Source organism: Hippopotamus amphibius, chromosome X, assembly GCF_030028045.1.
Source record: "Hippopotamus amphibius kiboko isolate mHipAmp2 chromosome X, mHipAmp2.hap2, whole genome shotgun sequence".
Lineage (NCBI taxonomy): Eukaryota > Metazoa > Chordata > Mammalia > Artiodactyla > Hippopotamidae > Hippopotamus > Hippopotamus amphibius.
The window spans coordinates 2617622-2635895 of record NC_080203.1 but is presented as its reverse complement, the minus strand read 5'-3'; the positions used below and the strand labels follow the sequence as shown (position 1 = coordinate 2635895).

At 51.0% G+C, this 18274-nt stretch overlaps 1 protein-coding gene across 1 annotated transcript; it reads left to right on the top strand.

The window, feature by feature from the left end:
* Nucleotides 1-10645: 10645 nt before the first annotated feature.
* Nucleotides 10646-18160, top strand: ATP6AP1 (ATPase H+ transporting accessory protein 1). Its single transcript, XM_057718451.1, has 10 exons — nt 10646-10858; nt 11111-11237; nt 13594-13668; nt 13932-14125; nt 14585-14625; nt 15458-15543; nt 15930-16153; nt 16668-16715; nt 16797-17028; nt 17285-18160. Exons 1-10 carry the CDS (start codon nt 10701-10703, stop codon nt 17492-17494), a joined length of 1395 nt encoding a protein of 464 aa, XP_057574434.1. The 5' UTR covers nt 10646-10700; the 3' UTR covers nt 17495-18160.
* The last annotated feature ends 114 nt before the right edge of the window (nt 18161-18274 follow it).

Genomic DNA, 18274 nt, shown 5'->3' with positions numbered 1-18274 from the left:
CAGCGTGTACCAGTCACTTAAGACTTCCGTCGTTGTCTGTAATCCCCATATAAGCTTGCAAAAGTAGGGATTAATCTCATTCAGCAAAAGATGCAGAGCGAGGTTAATGGACTTGCTTCAAAACCCGAAACTCGCAAGGTAGGGAAAAGCAAGTAGCAATTCAGTCCTCCCCAGGCTGGTTCCCAAGATGGAGGAGGTCTCTGAAGTTCCCAGTGAGCTGCCATGAGCAACACATGCTATGGTGGGAGGTGGGAAGGGGGCACCTTGATTGAGTTTGGGACTCTGGGTGGGAGCAAAGGTGGATCCAGGGTGGTGGCACTCCTGGCAGAAGGGAAAGCAAATCCTCTCTAGAGAACATCAAGCTTGGTTTAGGTCTCCAGTTTGTCCATAGATTAAGATCAACCAAAAAGACCTCATAAAGATCACCAAACATAGAAGGAAATGAAGCACTGTGCTTACGTCAGCAGAAACAACAGGTTGAAACCTTTGGGACCTTCTGAGGTTGACAGGGTCAGACAACATGGAAAACACTATACATGTGGGAAAGAAGATGGGGGGACTTGCCTGCAGGTCCAGTGGTTAAGAATAAGCCTTCCAATGTAGGGGATGTGGATTCGATCCCTCTTCGGGGAACTAAGATCCCCACGTGCTGTGGGGCAACTAAGCCCACATGCCACAACTAGAGAGCCCTCTTGCTGCAACTACTGAGCCTGCATGCTACAACAAAGATCCTGTGTGCTGCAACTAAGACCTGACGTAGCCAGAGAAAGAAAGGGAGGGAGGGAGGAAGAAAACAATCGCATTGAAAAGAATACAATACTTAGGAATAACTTTTTTAAAAAAGGAGAGAGAAAAGAAGGTAGAACCACAAGAATGATCCAGCAAGAAGAGAAGATTCAAAGATGATCAGGACTGGGAATTCCCTGGTGGTCCAGTGGTTAGGACTCAGCACCGGGGCCTGGGTTCAATCCCTGGTGGGGGAACTAAGACGCTGCAAGCTGCGTGGCCAAAAAAACCCCACAAAGATGATCAGGATTGCAACTGTGTGTGAGTGTATAATCATTTCAAAATAAAAGGTTTTTGAAAATGACCAGAAGGGAAAAAAATCACTTTGGGGGGGGGGGGGGAAGAAACCCTTGTAAATAAATATAGGAAAAAACAGACTGTTGGCCAGTTTGCATTTATAGGTCCAAATGTGGCCAGTTTGCATTTATAGGTCCAAATGTAACATCCCCTTTTCATGTATATATTTTATACCCATTTGGACAAACATCAGCTATGTTTCATGAAGCGTTCTGATTTTATACCCTAAATAAATGTTCCATTTTCCATGTTCCTATATTTTTACAACATACTCATCTCCATAAATATTATATAAATATTGTTTTGCAGATTTTTAAACTTTACATAAATGATACTGTACCGTATAGAGGCTACTGCAATTTGATGTTCTTTAATATAGACTGTATTTTTTTTGAGCAGTTTAACATTTGCAGAAAAATTTGGCTTATCCTGGGATTGCCAAATCTATAAATGCCATTCACCATATTAATTAGTTAAAGGAGAAAACCTAGGGAATTCCCTGGTGGTCCAGTGGTTAGGACTCCATGCTTTCATTGCCAAGGGCCTGGGTTCAATCCCTGGTTGGGGAACTAAGATCCTGCAAGCCATGAGGTGTGGCCAAAAAAAAAAAAAAAAAAAGGGAGAAAACCTATATGATTATTTCAATGAATGCAGAAGAAGCACCTGATAAAATATAATTTTAAACATTCTTAGCAAACTATGAATAGAGGGGAACTTTCTTAATCTGATAGACTCTATCTACAGAAAACCGCTTTCTTAAATGGTACAGATGAACCTGTTTGCAAGGCAGAAATAGAGACACAGATGTAGAGAACAAATGTGTGGACACCAAGGGGGGAAAGGGGGAGGGTGGGATGAATTGGGAGATTGAGATTGACATATATACACTAATATGTATAAAATAGATAACTAATGAGAACCTGCTGTATAGCACAGGGAACTTTACTTAATGCTCTGTGATGACCTAAATGGGAAGGAAACCCAAAAAAGAGGGGATATATGAATACATATATCTGATTCACTTCACTGTACAGCAGAAACTATCACAACATTGTAAAGCGACTATACCCCAATTAAAAAAAAAACTTTCTTAATCTGATGGAGACTATCTACAAAAAACTTAGAATAAATATTATTTTTGATGTTGAAACTCTGGAAACATTCCCTTCAAAAACTGGAAGAAAATTAGGATGTTGACTTTCACCACTGTACTAGTGGTACCAAAGCAGTAAGACAAAGGAAATCAAAGGTATAATAATTGTAAAGAAAGAAACATTATTTGCTGACAATAGGATTGTTTACATAGAAAACCCAAAAGACTTTACAGGCAAATTTTTGGAAAGAAGGGTTTAGAAAGTTTCCTGGCTACAAGATCAACATATGCAAAAATCATTGCATTTCTATACATACACCAGCCATAAAAAATTAGAAGATAGAACTTAAAACAAGACACCATTTACAAAAGTTACAAGGTAACTAGGAATCAATCTAACAAGAGATGTGAAAGACCAATATAAGAAAAATCATAACACTTTATGGAAAGATATTAAAGACGACCTAAGTAAATGGAGAGCGAGCCCATGCTCATGAATAGGAATACTTGATATGATAAATATGTCAGTTCTCCAGAATTGATCTACAGATTAAATGTGATTCCAATCAAAAGCTAATCAGGGTTCAAAAAGATATTTGCACACCCATGTTCATAACAGCATTACTCACAATAGCCAAAAGGAAACAACTCAAGTGTCCATCAACAGATGAATGGGTAAATGAAATGTGGTCATACAGTGGAATATTATTTGCCATAAAAAGAAAGGAAATTCTGACATGTGCTATATCATGGGTGAACCTTGAAAACATTACAAGTGAAATATGCCCAACACAAAAGGCCACATGTCGTATGATTCCATTTGTATGAGGTCCCTAGAATAGTCAAATTCATAGAGACAGAAAGTAGAATGGTGGGAGCCAGGGGCTAGGGGAGGAGAGAATGGGGAGTTAGTGTTTAGTGGAGACAGAGTTTTAGTTTGAGATGATGACAATGTTCTGCTGATGGATGGTGGTGATAGTTGTATGACAATGTGAATGTGCTTCATGCCATGGAACTGTACACTTAAAAATGGTTAAAATGGTAAATTTTTATATTGACTATTTTATCACAATAAATTTTTTTAAATAAAAAATGGCTAAAGTGGTAAATGTTATGTTATGTACATTTTACCTCAACTTCGAATAATCTAACCAATCTAATACATTGATTCTCAAATTTATATGGACACACAATAGCCCAAGAACAGCCCTCTTGAAAAAGAATAAGGTGGGAGGATTTGCTTTACTGGGTATCAAGGTTTATTATGAAGCTATATTAATTAAGACACTGTGGTACTCGAGAGACAAACTGACCAGTGGAATGGAAGAGAGTCAAACACTGATCCACAGCTATATGCACAATTACTATCCAACAAGATCAGTATTTCAAGACAGTGGGTAAAGGACATTCATCTCAAATAGTACTGGGACAATTTCAGATCTCTATGGAAAAGAAAAAAGACACTTGACCCCTACCTCACACCATACATGAAAATGTGGAAAACAAAGACAACTTCTACAAGATAATGTATGCAAATGTTTCCACAATCTTGGGGCAGGGAAAGGCTTCTTAAACAGGACATAAAAAACATGAACCAAAACAAACAAACAAAAACAAAAACAAAAAAAAACCCATGAACCATCAAGAAAATGGTAAATTTTTCTATGTTAAAATTAAGACGTTCTGTTCATCAGAAGACATCATTAAGGAAGTGCAAAGAGAAGCTGCAGACTGGAAGAGATTCGTAATATACATAACCAACACAGGGCTCACCCCCAGAATAAATAAAGAACTCGTATAAATCGGTAAGAAAAGGATAAACAATCAGATAGAAAAACGGGAAGATTGATGTGAGCAGGCATTTAATAGAAGAGGAAACACAATGGCAGAGCAGAAAATATATATACCATATGAGTTTCCTGTAACTGTAGTAACAAGGCACCATAAACTGGGAGGTTTAAAACAACAGAGGTTTATTCTCTCACAATTCTGGAGGTCAGAAGTCCAAGGTCAGGGTAATGGCAGGGTTGGCTCCTTCTGAGAGCTCTGAGGAGGGATCTGCCCCTCTCCTAGCTTCTAGTAGTGACCAGCAATCCTTGGTGTTCCTTGGCTTGAAGACGCAAGGTCACTCCAGCTTCGAATGGCCTTTCCTCTCTGTGTCTTTTTCTCTTCTTATAAGGACACAGTTGTGGGATCAGGGCTTGCTACTCCACTATGACCTCATCTTAACTAATTATACTCACAAAGATCCTTTTTCCAAATAAAGTCACATTCTGAGGTTGCAGGTGGACATGAATTTGGGGGAATACTATTCAACCCAGTACATATACTCTATGACCTGATATATATACCTATAGAAATGTGCATATATGTGCACCATAAGACATATACATAAGTGCTGGCAGAACCAGTAGCCATGCTAGCTAAAGTGTGAAACCACTCAAATGTCCCTCAACAGTAGAAGGGCTCAATGACTGGCAGAATAGCTATCCAGGGGAATAGCAGTCATGTCGCTATTATGCAATGACTCACATTAACTTCCCAATTTTGAGCTCAGAATCTAGACACAAAATATAATACTTAATAATTCCATTTATATTAAGTCCCAAAACAGACAAAACAAAACCATTGTATTGAGGAATGCCTGCTTATCTGGTGCGATGGCCTGGATGTTTGTGCCCCCTCCAGATTCATACGTTGAAACCTAACCCCTTAATGGTATTAGGAGGTGGGACTCTGGGAGGTGCTGAGGTCATGAGGATGAAGTCCTCATGATGGGATTAGTGCCCTTCTAGAAGAGGCTCCAGAGTTCCCTCACCCCTTCCACCCAGTGAGGATACAATGAGAAGTCTGCAAACTGGAAGAGTGCCCTCCCCAACCCTGATGGCACCCTGATCTCTGATTCCTAGCCTCGGCAATTGTGAGCAATAAACTTCTGCTGTTTATAAGCGCCACAGTCTGTGGTACTTTGTCATAGCATCCCTAACGGACTGATACAATTGGTAAAATTATAAAAACCAAAGAGATTACCACAAAAATCAGGTTTGTGGTCACTTTGGTGGAAAGGAGAAGGAAGTGATGGGAGGGGCATGAGATGGTTTGGGGATGCAGACATTTGAGTTCCCCACTTGGGCGATGCCAAGGGAAGGTTTGCTTTGCTAAACACCTGGATTTTGTGACTTTTCTTTTTTTGGCCAGCATAGGCGTGGGGGGCAAGGAGTTATGTGGGGAAGGCAAGCCTGGGAGGGTTGCTCGGTGGTCTGGGTGAGTGGGCTCAGTGTGTGGACTCCACCTTGCTGGGGACACATTCGAGATGATGTGGGATGCAGGGGTGAGGCGGTGGCCCCCTTCCCACCCCTTCACCTGTCTCATGGCAAGCACAGCATGGAGTTCAGGGTTTCAGCAGCAACATTCCAGTGCCTAGTCACTTGCTGTGAGGGTGTTGTGAGACTCCCACAGGGGTCCTGGTAGTCTCCTGATCCCCGGATCCCAGCTGTGGTGGGATGCCCGGGAACCTGCCACTTCCAGTGTATCTCCTGGCTGGCAATGGGCAAGGAAGGGTGCTCCTGAAGGGAAGGGGGAAACTGAATTGTTGTGAATGACGGTGCCGTCTGCCACGGCCCCTGAGACATCTTGCATTCATAGGTCATGAAGAGCCTCCCGGCAAACAACAGGGACATTAGGAAGCACCTGGCATCTGCCAAGGGGAGAGTGAAACCAAGGGTCGCAGAAGATTCACCACCAGACTAGCAAGGATGGCACGATGCTACCAGAGTCCCCTGTGCAGGACGATGCCATTTCATCAAGCTCAAGTAGGAGCACACTGAGCACTAGACTGTTTAGGGGGACATATCGAAGTGGTCAACCTCTAAGAGGAAAAGAGAGAGAATGATAAACAGCACATTCAGGCTAGCAATTACTTCTGGTGGTGGGGCAGGAAAAACGGATTGGGGGAGATAGATTCTTGCCCAGCAACTGGCAGCACTCTGTGATGTCTGGGACAGGTGATGAGCGCTCCTTTTATTGTATATTTCACATATAATAATGTAACGTCTAAGTAACAAATGTAATGTACGTAGCACACAGATGTCATACATATTTTGGGATGTGTCCAATATTATATTAAAAACAATTTAAGATATATGTAGTTTATTGTGTCAATTGCATCTCAATAAAAGTTCTTAAAGAAAAAAAAAAGTCAAAAAAACCCCACAACAATTTAAGAAGACACAGGGATGATGAGGGCCCAGAGGTTGTTTTTTTTTTTATTTTTTTTTTATTTAGGCTGTGCTGGGTCTTAGTTGCATCATACGAGCTCTTAGTTGCGGCATGCATGTGAGATCCAGTTCCCTGGCCAGGGATCAAATCTGGACCCCCTGCATTGGGAGCATGGAGTCTTACCCACTGGACCACCAGGGAAGTCCCCCAGAAGGGTTCTTTTTTTACGGATTTATTTATTATTTTATTTATTTGTTTATTTTTGGCTGCATTCAGTCTTCATTGCTGTGTGCGGGCTTCCTCTAGCTGTGATGAGCAGGGGCTGCTCTTTGTTTCGGTGCACGGGCTTCTCATTGCGGGGGCTTCTCTTGTTGTGGAGCACAGGCTCTAGGCACTCAGCTTCAGTAGTTGCGGCCTATGGGGTCAGTAGTTACGGCTCGCGGGCTCTAGAGTGCAGGCTCAGCAGTTGTGGTGCACGGGCTTAGTTGCTACGAGGCATGTGGGATCTTCCCGGACCAGGGCTCAAACCTGTGTCCTCTGCATCGGCAGGCGGATTCTTAACCACTGCGCCACCAGGGAAGTCCAGCCCAGGAAGGTTTTATAAATTTATTTATTTATTTATTTATTGGCTGCGTTGGGTCTTCGTTGCTGCACACGGGCTTTCTCTAGTTGCTGCGAGCAGGGGCTACTCTTCATTGTGGTGCGCAGGCTCCTCGTTGTAGTGGCTTCTCTTGCTGTGGAGCATGGGCCCTAGGCATGTGGGCTTCAACAGTTGCAGCACATGGGCTTAATAGTTGTGGTGTATGGGCTTAGTTGCTCCGTGGCATGTGGAATCTTCCCAGGCCAGGGCTCAAACCCGTGTCCCCTGCATTGGCAGGCGGGTTCTTTACCACTGCCCCACCTAGGAAGTCCCCCAGAAAGGTTTTAATGAAGAAATGCTTTTACCCTAAAAATGCAGCACTGGACAGAAGGTGCTCGTGGATGCTGTCAACATTTAGTGAATGACTCAGCTCAGATGTCACCTTGTGGTCAGAGCAGACTCAGGTGGGTGCCCCTCTTTGCTCTTCCCTCCCAGCCCCGTGTCTCCCCCTTTTGAATATCCATCACCCTGGGTTGTGACCCACTATTCTGCATCTCCTCCAGATCAGACTGTGAACTTGAGAGGCAGGGTCTGAGTCTGACTCAGTGCCTGGCCCATAGCAACCACTTCAGGAAGCCTCGAGGGTCACCACTCCAGGGACCTCCGGGAACTAAGGGAAGAAAAGCAGCCATGGGCCTGCTCCCCTAAGGATTACGAGGAAGAGACCCCTGGCTAGCAAGTTCACACTTTTGAGAAAGTCTTTGCCTTGAAACTTTATTTAAATGGTGCCTTTGTGTTCCTAAATCTGCGCATAGCCATCAGCTCCTCTTTTTTTTTTTTTTTTAATATTTATTTATTTATTTGGCTGTGCCGGACCTTCGTTGTGGCATGCGGGGTCTTTAGTTGCAGCATGCAGGATCTAGTTCCCTGACCAGGGTTTAAACCTGGGTCCCCTGCTTTGGGAGCGGGGAGTCTTAGCTACTGGACCACCAGAGAAGTCCCATCAGCAACTCTTGTCACTCTATGTCACTGTTCTCCTGGTCCCTGGGGCCTCTGTCCCTTCCCTTGACAGCTTTCACTCCCATGGCACCATTATAGAACTTTCCTCTCAAAATGTGTCCCTTGTTAGGTCTGTCCTGGGCCTGGAGAACTTTGCCTTTACTGTGATGCCCTGATTGGGGGTCCTCATTTTTTTCCGCCATAGGTGCTGGACCGAGCAAGAGTTCTAGGACTTTGATGAGTGATGGAATGGCAGACCGAGGGGATGCAACTGAGCCCTGGGGCAGCGAGCAAGGGCAAGGGCAAGGCCGGGGAAGGACTTGAGCACACGGGGGTCTGATTTCTCCCCTCCCCCCACCCCTGCTGGCTGCCCTGATTCCGACCTCTCACTTCAGATGCTCCCAGGGCCCCTTCCCCATCCTGCCATCGTGCCACCTGGTCTAACCTCAGTCCCACTCCAACGCTGAGGCAGTGACCTCTGCAGTCTCTTTGGCCTTCTCTCTCTGCCCCTCCATTACCCTGGCCAGGCCCCTGTCATCTTTCTCCCAGATGATGGCAACAGCCTCCTCCTGGTCTCTGCTGGCACTCTCAGCCCCTCTCATCTGCTCTGCTCCCACAGCCAAATCAGCCCTTTCAAATACAAGTCAGATCGTGACACTAGGACTTCCAGGCTCTCCCGGGCTTTTGGGGACACAGCAAGCTCCAGCACAAACCTCTCCCCTCAGCTGGCCTGGACATTGTCAGTCAGGAGCCCTACAAACAACCCAAACTTAACTGTCCCCGGCTGACCTCATCTCCCAGTCCCCAACTCAGAGAGCTCCAAGGTCCAACTTCAGCCACTGTCCTCTCCGACCATAACAAGCCCACCTCCTTTCTTCAGCTCAACTGCCACGTGTGTGGCAACCAGGACTACAATCGCACAGGCAGCTTCCCTGACAAGTGCAGCGGGTCAGTGGTTTGTCAGCTTCGTGGGGCTGGGTGGGAGCCATCGTGTGCACAGCGTGGCAGCTCCTGGCACCGAGCCCCCCCTCCGGTGTGCTCTCCTGCTCGGCACTGAGGCTTCGGCACGCAGGTTGAATTCTGCCAACGAGATGGTGTTGGCGAGGCGGGGACAGCAGCAGCAGTGGCCGGGCACAGTGTCCCAGTGTCCAGTCACAAGTGCCCACATCTTTGCAACTACAAATGATGCTGCAATGGATCTCTTGGTATGTGCATCCTGTGCTTGGCTGAGTGTTTCTGGTGAATGGATCCCTAAGAGGGAAACTGCTTGGTCAAAGGTCATATACGTTTTAGTTTGTTAGATGCTGCCAAATTATTCTCCAAAAAAGTTCTAGCAACTGATACTCTCACCATCGTGTCGGTGAGACTTTGTTTCCTAATATCCTTGCCGGCAACGGGCATGACCAAACTTTCATCTCCCTATATTTTTTATTATGAAAAATATCAAACATATAGTTTGTTAGTTTCCCACGGCTGCCATAACAGATGACCACAAACTGGCAGGCTTATACCAACAGAAATTTATTCTCTCCCAGTTCTGGAGGCTAGAAGTTCAAAGTCAGGGAGTCAACAGGGCTGTGCTCCCTCTGAAAGCTCTAGGGAAGAATCATTACTTGCTTCTTCCAGGTTCTGGTGGCTCCAGGAGTTCCTCGGTTTGCAGCTGCAAAACTCTGTCTCCATCATTAATTGGCCTCCTTCCCTGTGTGTCTGTCTAAATGTCTCTCTTCTTATAAGGACACTAGTCACTGGATTTAGGGCCCACCCTAATCCAGCATGACCTTATTTTGATCACATCTGCAAATATCCTATTTCCAAATAAAATGACATTTACAAGTTCTGAACAGACACGAATTTTAGGGGGATATTCTTCAAGCTAGTACATGCATCAAGGTCAAAAAAAGCTTATAGTGAACACGCATATGCTCACCCCCTAGATTCCAATGGTCACCAGTATCAGAAATCAAAAGTGGCACAGAAAAAGATGAAACGTTCCCAATTCATTTGAGGTGGTGTCTCTCATCTTCTGATTCTAGCTGTCACTCTGTCTCTTTCCTCTCTTTAAGGCAAACTTCGAGAAAGGACAACCTACACCGCATCTCCACTTCCTCACACTGACATCGCTCTTGCCAAACTGGTGTTGCTAAGTACAAGAAAGTCTTCTGTCCTTATCTTACCTGCTTCCTGGCAGCAGTGGAGAATGGCGTTGCTAATCACCGTGTCCTTGAAACTTTCTTGGTTTCCCCCTCCTCTTCGATGCTCCTTCTCCGATCTCTCTTCTGGATTCTCCTCCTCCCTGCCCATAGTAAGTGCTGCTGTTCCTCTGGACTCTATCCTGGGCGTCCTCTTCACTCCTTACCTGCATAAAGGAGAGCCCATCTGCAGGAATAAGAAACCATTGTTGCTATTTTAAGCATTAAGAAGATTAAAACAGGGAGAAGGGAAGCCGTTCGTGAGGGAACCAGCGGAGCCCGCCCCGCACCGCCCTTTCTGCGGGGTTGGAGCCGCCGGCCTCTTCCGTACGTGGAGCGTGCGCGCCTGGAGACACGCACCGCCAACCAATGAAAAGAAGCGGCTGTCAGTGGCATCCACTTTGTCCAATCACCTGAGGGTCGGGAGAGCGGTCTTGCGCCCGGGCCAATGGCGGCTCGAGGCTGAGCTCGGGCGGGGGCGACTGTCACCTGATCTGCGGAGGCCGCGGTGGGTAGAGGCAGTGGAGGCCGAGAGGTTATGATGGCGGCGACCGCGGCGGATCGGGTGCGGGCGGGGACGCGGCGGGCCCCGGCACTCTGTCAGATACCGTGGCTGCCGCTGCTGCTGGTGGCGGCGGCGGCGGCGGCGGCGGCGTCGGAGCAGCAGGTGCCGCTGGTGCTGTGGTCGAGTGACCGGTGAGCGGGGCGGGCCGGGCCGGGGCGGGCTGCGCTGCGCGCCGCGGAGGCTGAGGTGCCTTCGCCCGACTCCGAGGCTGTCCTTGGCGAGGGGCGGCGGGGCCCAGAGGGGGACTGTCCCTTGCTCGACGGCACCGTAGCGAGTGGGCTGGGTCAGAACTCTGGCCCCCACGCATCAAACTGGGAGCCCATGGGCTTCGGGTTTCAAGCCATGCGCCCCTGCTTGACAGCACCTCTTCTGTCCCCTGCCAGAGACCTGTGGGCTCCTGCTGCCGACACCCACGAGGGCCACATCACCAGCGACATTCAGCTCTCTAGCTACTTAGACCCCGCCCTGGAGCTGGGCCCCCGCAATGTGCTGCTGTTCCTGCAGGACAAGGTGCGCCTGCCCCAGCGCTCTCTCCCTTGGTCATCAGGAGGCAGGCAGACCCCCTCCCCCGCCCAGGACACAGGCCCATTCCCCAAGGGAAGCTTAAGTGACCTTGTCCCAACTGTAGGGAGGTGTAGTTCCTCCCTTGGGAAGGCCTGTAGGAGAACATTCAGTGGGAACGGTGAGGGCCCTGAAATGGAACCCACTTGATCAGGGGAAAAACCGGGTCAGGGGCCAGATGCCCACTGAGTGCCAAACCCTTATCTGACCTCCTCTACATGCTGGGGATGGTGAACTCTTTACCGATGAGAAGAGTGATGCCCAAGAATGGCAAGTGACTTGCCCAAGGTCACGCAGCTACTGAGTGGCAGAGTTGTGATTCTAACTGTGATGATCACTATGCTGAGCTGATGTCATTATCTTGGTTTTACTGCCAAAGAAACTAAGGCTTGTGGAGGCACAAGGATTGGCTGCAGTTCTGTGGCTCGTGCAAGCCAGCGCTGGTTCCGGCGCGAGTCTGTTGTACACCCCCCAGCCCCCACATTTGTGCTCATACCCAGCACACCGTTTACCCTCCCGTCTGAGTCTTCCTGCTCCCAAAGCAGTCATGTAGACAACAAGAAGATGCTAGGGCAGTGTAGGATTGGTGTTTGGGAGGTTATCGAGCTTCTGCTGCTCTGTTCCTCATTGGTGGCCTGTATGGCTCGTTCCCCTTGTGGTCTTGCTCTGTCGCTCTGTGGGCAGGTGCTGGTGGCCGTGCTGGCCTGTAGTCCTTCCAGGAGGTGGTAAATAATGTAGTCAGACTGGAACTCAGTTCTAGTTCTACGACGTACTGGCCTTTGGACACGTGAAACATTGTGCAAATGCCAGTTTCCGCATCTGTGAAATGAAGACACCGCCGCCATCAGAGGGCTGTAAGGAGCAATTCTTATAGTCCATGTCAAATATCTGGCTGGCACACCCCACCCCCCGCCCAGTCATATGGCATTCCTTCATTTATTCATTCGTCAAATATGGACTACTACCGTGTACCAGGTATGAAGTGTTGGGGACATAGCAGTGAGCAGAATGACCCAAGCCCCTACCCTGAAGAAGCTGACATCCTTGTGAGGGTGACAGGTAAATGCTAAGTTGGTATGTGATATAATGTCAGTTCTGTAGTCCTTAGAGAAGAAGAAAGACTGAGGAGACAGTGACTGACAATGCTGTTTAAGATAAGGTTGACTAGGCAAGTGCTCACTGAGGAGGTAATATCTGAGTAGAGACCTAAGTGGAGGGAGGGATGGAGCCATGTTGCTGTAGAGGCAAGGGCATTCCTGGCAGAGGTAACAGCAGGTGCAAAGGCCCTGGGCAAGGAGCACTCCTGGTGAGCCCATGGAAGAGCTGGTGTGGCAGGAGAATAGTGAGTGAGAGAAAGGGGTAGGAGATGGGCAGCCAAGGAGCCAGGAGACAGGAGACGAGGGGGGAAGATGTTGGTTGCAGTTCTAAATGTGGCAGGAAGCCCTAGGTGATTTCGAGCAGGGCGTGCCATGAGGACACAGGGATGGTTCCTGGGCTTTCAGAATGAGAGCCTAGGGGGCCAGACAGGGTCAGGATTCCTGCCCAGAAGGGAGAGGAGGTTGGGCAAGTGTGTATACTAAACAGGATGAGGTTAGGGAAGCTGATTAAGATCGCCTCTGGGCCTAACTGGGAAAAGCCAGAGGAAGCTGGGAGTTGGGGTGGAGCAGCAGAAGTTGAAGGGCATCTCTAGGTTGCAGAGGAAAATGGATAGGGTTGCTGTTACTGTGGTCCAGAGAGCTCAGAAGACTTCAGTGCTTTGTCCAGCATGTTCTGAGATCTTCACCTCTCTCTCCCCTTCTACCAAAACCAGTCGGGGAGGGGCACTTCTCACCCTCCTTTGCAAAGGGTCCCATCCAGACTGGACAGAGGCGGCTCTAGTTGTTGAGGCTGGCATTCTCCTTTTCTCCAACTTCCGTCCTAGGGGGCGTGCAGTCAGTGCTCCTGGCTGCCCCCCCGCCCCCTCCCCACAGCTTCCCTCTTCCCTACGCAGTTCCTCTTATCTGCAGGCAGGTGGCTGACTCTTACTCCTGTGGTTACCACGAGTCAGCTGCCCACAGACACAGATTTCCTCCCAACCCCATGACCACCTTCCTTATTCTCTCACCCTGCCAGGAGGGTGCTGGAGGAAAGAAAGAGAACCTTCCCCCCAACCCCCACCCCTAAAATGCACCCTCGCTCACTCGACCAGATCAAATCTGACTCTAAATGAGATTTTGCTGGCCCTGCAAATGCACAGGGAAGGTGTCTGCCCCCTGCCCTGGCCCTAGCCCACCCTTCTGAAGCCATCCCCCTGCTTCCCTACTAGCTGAGCATTGAGGACTTCACAGCGTATGGTGGCGTGTTTGGAAACAAGCAGGACAGCGCCTTTTCTAACCTGGAGGTAAGAGTCCTCTCCCAGCTGCAGGCCCTGGAGGCCATCCTGGGCCCCCTCCCCCAGCACAATAAGAATTGTCCCCTCAGGAGCCAGAGATGCTGGCTAAAGGTAGAAAGGCCTTAGTGTCAGGGCCAGGGGTGTGGCGTGTTTTCTTTCTCACCTGGAATGAGACCCCATGTGGGTGTAGCTTGCCAGAGAGGTCTGGGGGGCTGGCCCGGGTCCACTGGCCCCTCACTAACTCATTCTTCCGCCTACCCCTCTGTGCCCAGAACGCCCTGGACCTGGCTCCCTCCTCTCTGGTGCTTCCTGCCGTCGATTGGTACGCAGTCAGCACTCTGACCACTTACCTGCAGGAGAAGCTCGGAGCCAGCCCCCTGCACGTGGACTTGGCCACCCTTCGGGAGCTGAAGCTCAACGCCAGCCTCCCAGCCTTGTTGCTCATCCACCTGCCCTACACAGCCAGGTATGGCCAGGCCTCTGGCCTCAGGGCCCAGGCTCTGGTGGCACAGCTCAGCCAAGGAGAACAGTCCCCATTAGCACCTTGATGCCCTCCCAGAAGGTGCCTGTATGGCCAGAAGAGGTGGGAAGGAGCTCTGGCCAGGCTGTGACTCAGGATTCTGTGCCCTGCACAGAGCTAGGCCTGTTGGGCCTCCTGAGAGGAGGCAGGTGTGGCCCTTGCTGGCGGGGAGCAGGTGGCGGGGACTTGAGCAGGACTCTGAAGCTGGGGGAGAAGGGGCAGGGGATTCCAGGCAGGGCTGTGGGGCGTGGTGCTGAGTGTGGCTTCCGGAGCCCCCAGCTGGAGCGTGCTAGGTGGCGGGGCTACCAGGGGACCACAGTGGCCTGGAAGGGCAATGGGAGGCAGCCGAGGGCAGCAGAGAGCCGTTTGGATTTGGGCGTCTCTAACATTCTCTCTCTTCCCTAGCTCGGGTCTGATGGCGCCGAAGGAAGTCCTCACCGGCAATGGTGAGCGGGCTTGGAGAGGGTGCACGGTTTCCGTCCTCGTCCTGCCCTTGGCTGCACGGAGCTGGCTTGTGCTCCTCAGCCCCTCCGCACTCCCAGGGTGGCCCCCCTGCTTCTTGGAGCAGCTGGCAGCTGAGCAGGGCCCCGCCGGTCCCCAGGCCTCGGCCCTCTCCAGCCGGGCCCAGCCTGGCAGGGGTGTCAAGATGTCCAGGGGCCTTCTGTGTGCAGCCTGGAGCCAGTTTCCACTCAGGCAGCCTGAATCCTAGGGTCTGGGGCTTAATAGACCAGCAGTGTTTCAAAAAACAGTTCCGAGGACTTGTCTTCCTCTTGCTATAAAGGATAGTCATTCCTCCTGGGAGGGTCACTGGAAACTTTCTGTGGGTGGATTTGGAGTTTTCTGTGCCTGTCTGTCTTTTCTCCCTCCGCTGAGTTAGGGTGTGGCCTTAGGGACTCAATGACTGGGGCCCTGGTGTCCGGGGGGAGGCTGGGGGTGGGCGGAATGATGAGAAGCGGCTGCTGGAAACGGAAAACACTAGTGAAGGTTGCGGGGAGCCGGCTCTGCGAGGGTCCCAGTGTCGCACCAGAGGATGTGCCGGTTGCTGGCGGCGGGGGGGAGGGGAGCTGCACAGTGGGGGCATATGGTGCTCCCACCCCAACAAGGTGCTCCCACTGAGCACCGTCAAGAGCAGGTGCCGAGAGGGTGCGTGGAAGGGCACCGCCCTGCCCCTGCCAGCCTCTGCCGGGCGACAGCCAGACGGGTTCTCGTGGCTGGGGGAAGTGTGGCCGTGAGTGGCCGCCTGTGACCTGCTTCTCTGCTCTCCCCGTTGCCCCTCAGATGAGGTCATCGGGCAGGTGCTGAGCACCCTCAAGTCGGAAGACGTCCCGTACATGGCGGCCCTCACGGCAGTCCGCCCTTCTAGGGTATGTGCCCTTGCCTGGGGCTCCGGGAGGTGCGGAGGGGGGCCGTCTTCTCCTTTGGGCAGATGTTGGGGTGGGGGGTGTGGATGAGCCATGAAGTCCTGCTTCCTCCTTCTAGGCAGCCGCTGCCCGTCTCGCCCCGTCAGCCTTGCTGGCTGGCGTATTGAGACAGTAAGTCCAAGTGTTCCTAAGCTGCAGAGACTAGAAATGTCACAAAGGCTTAGGGGCCACCAGGGGAAAGCATCACAAAGGAAGCTTTGAGTATGAGCATGACCGGTGGGACTCGAGGTGGTGAAGAGAGTGCCCAGCGGGCACAGCAAGGGCAGGCCACTTAGTTCAGGGCCTGCTCCCAGGGCTGTTGAGAGAAGGCTTGTGGGCTCTTCCTGCAGGTGGCCCGTGATGTAACCATGGTGGCTGGGGGACTGGGTCGCCAGCTGCTGCAGAGACAGTCGTTGTCACCTGTGAGTTACAATGATACCGCCCCCCGGATCCTGTTCTGGGCTGAAAACTTCTCGGTGGCATACAGGGACCACTGGGTGGACCTGACCTCCATCACCTTTGGGGGCCAGGACCTCAACCTGACTGGCTCCTTCTGGAACGACTCCATTGCCAGGTAAGGGCGAAGTACATGCCACTGTGGGGGTGTGTGTTGGGGGGTGTTCACTGTGGGGATGCAGGTGGTATTGGGGGGGGCTGGCAGAGGGCTCCTGAGTGGGCGTTGCTCAGAATTCTGCCTCCTTATGCCCTCTTGTCCTTGGCCAAGACCTTGGTTCTTAATACTTCCTAATCACCTTGGATCCTGCTGCCTCCCCCTTGAGCAGCCTCAAAGCCCAGCCTGGGCTCTCAGCCACCCTAAGGGGGAGCTGAAAGGAGAGGCTGTGGGTTCAGGGGAACCAGAGGAAGGAGCTCTCAGCTGGAGGTGGGGAACCTGTGTGCTGACTGACTGGTTCCTGACTTACAATGTGATGGGGCCTCAGTTTTCCTATCTGTCAAGTGGGGCCACTGCCTCTTCAGGTGGCTGTGAGGACCTGGTGCAGCTTAGGTAGAAGGTAACCTGAGGAACTTGCTCTAAGATGCTCAAGGCCATCCCAGAGCCTGAAAACTCGCCTCTTACTCTGACCCTGCAGGCTTGTGCTGACCTATGAACATCTCTTTGGTACCACGGTGACATTCAAGTGAGTCCGAGACGCAGGTGTGGGTTGGCTGGTGCGGCTCTGGCCTCTCCAGCTACCTGACACCCCTGCGGCCTCTCGCAGGTTCATTCTGGCTAACCGCTTCTACCAGGTGTCCGCGCGGCACTGGTTTACCATGGAGCGCCTCGAGATCCACAGCAACGGCTCCGTCGCCTCCTTCAATGCCTCCCAGGTCACGGGGCCCAGCATCTACTCCTTCCACTGCGAGTACGTCAGCAGTCTGAACCAGGATGGCAATCTCCTCGTGCCCGGCACGCAGCCCTCTCTCTGGCAGATGACTTTTCAGGGCTTCCAGGTAGGAAGGGGGAGGGACTGCGCCTGGAGTTGGGGAGTCCAGGCTGGAGGTAGCCGGGTACTGGGAGGGGGTGGGGGAGCAGAGGCCTGAAGGGTCTCATTGTCCTTTGGGTTTGGGTTTGGGCTTGGGAACATAGTTGAGAGTCCCGTCCCCTTGGTGCCCCCATCCCACGAGATTTGGACTACCCACAAACTGGGGAACCCCAGCCCTTAGTGGGCCTCCCTTTGTGGGCCACTCGGTGCTTTCTGTCCCCCAGATCCAGGCCTTCAACGTGACGGGTGAGCAGTTCTCCTACGCCAGCGACTGTGCAGGCTTCTTCTCCCCGGGCATCTGGATGGGGCTGCTCACCTCCCTCTTCATGCTCTTCATCTTCACCTATGGGCTGCACATGATCCTCAGCCTCAAGACCATGGACCGCTTTGATGACCACAAGGGCCCCACCATCGTTTTGACCCAGATCGTGTGACCCTGCGCCTGTGGGGGGGTTGAGGGCATGCTGGTGTCCAGGCTGTCACGTTGCCACCAGAGGCATGCTGGACAGGAGGGCTTCCTTCTTCCTACCATAGCATGACTTCCAGCTCCCCTTAGCCTATCTGCATCCCTGTTCAACCTGCTGGGGGTCTTCCCTGGGTCACCCACTCCCCATCTCTATCAACAAGGTATATATATTCTGCGTAGATAGTAGACAAATTTCCCAGGCTTAGTCATTGTGAAGGAAGGGGCTGTGAGTTCTAGGCCCTGTCCTACTCCCCCTTCCTCCTTATTTATTCTCATTTCTCCACATTCGCTCCTTGCTGTTTATAGTGCTTTTGTGTAGCCAGTGCTCCCTCCCAGGGCTCTGTGGGGCTCCTTGTAGCAGCTGGGAGCTGGAAGTTCCCTGAGTTTGGGGGCTGTGGAAATACTATTTAAATGTCTGTCCTGCTTGGCTGGTGTTACTGTTTTTTGGTGATGCTGTGCTAACAATAAGCCGTACACTGGGGTTTATTTCTTTGGCCTGAGAAGGAGGGGACCTCCGTGGCAAGTGGGCTGGGTGTGATCACTGGGTTTCTGGCATGCTCCTGGCAGGAGTGCCTGGCGGGAGCCTGGCATGCTTGTGGTTTCCTTCCTAATAAAATAAAGACGGGTCGCCATGCGTGGGCCTCTTGTCACTCACTTCTGCGCTGGGCATAAGGGAGGATGCGCTTGGCTGAGGGCTGCGGGAGGAGGCGTGCGGGTGTAGCGGTAGCCTAGCCCGGCCAAGGGGGAG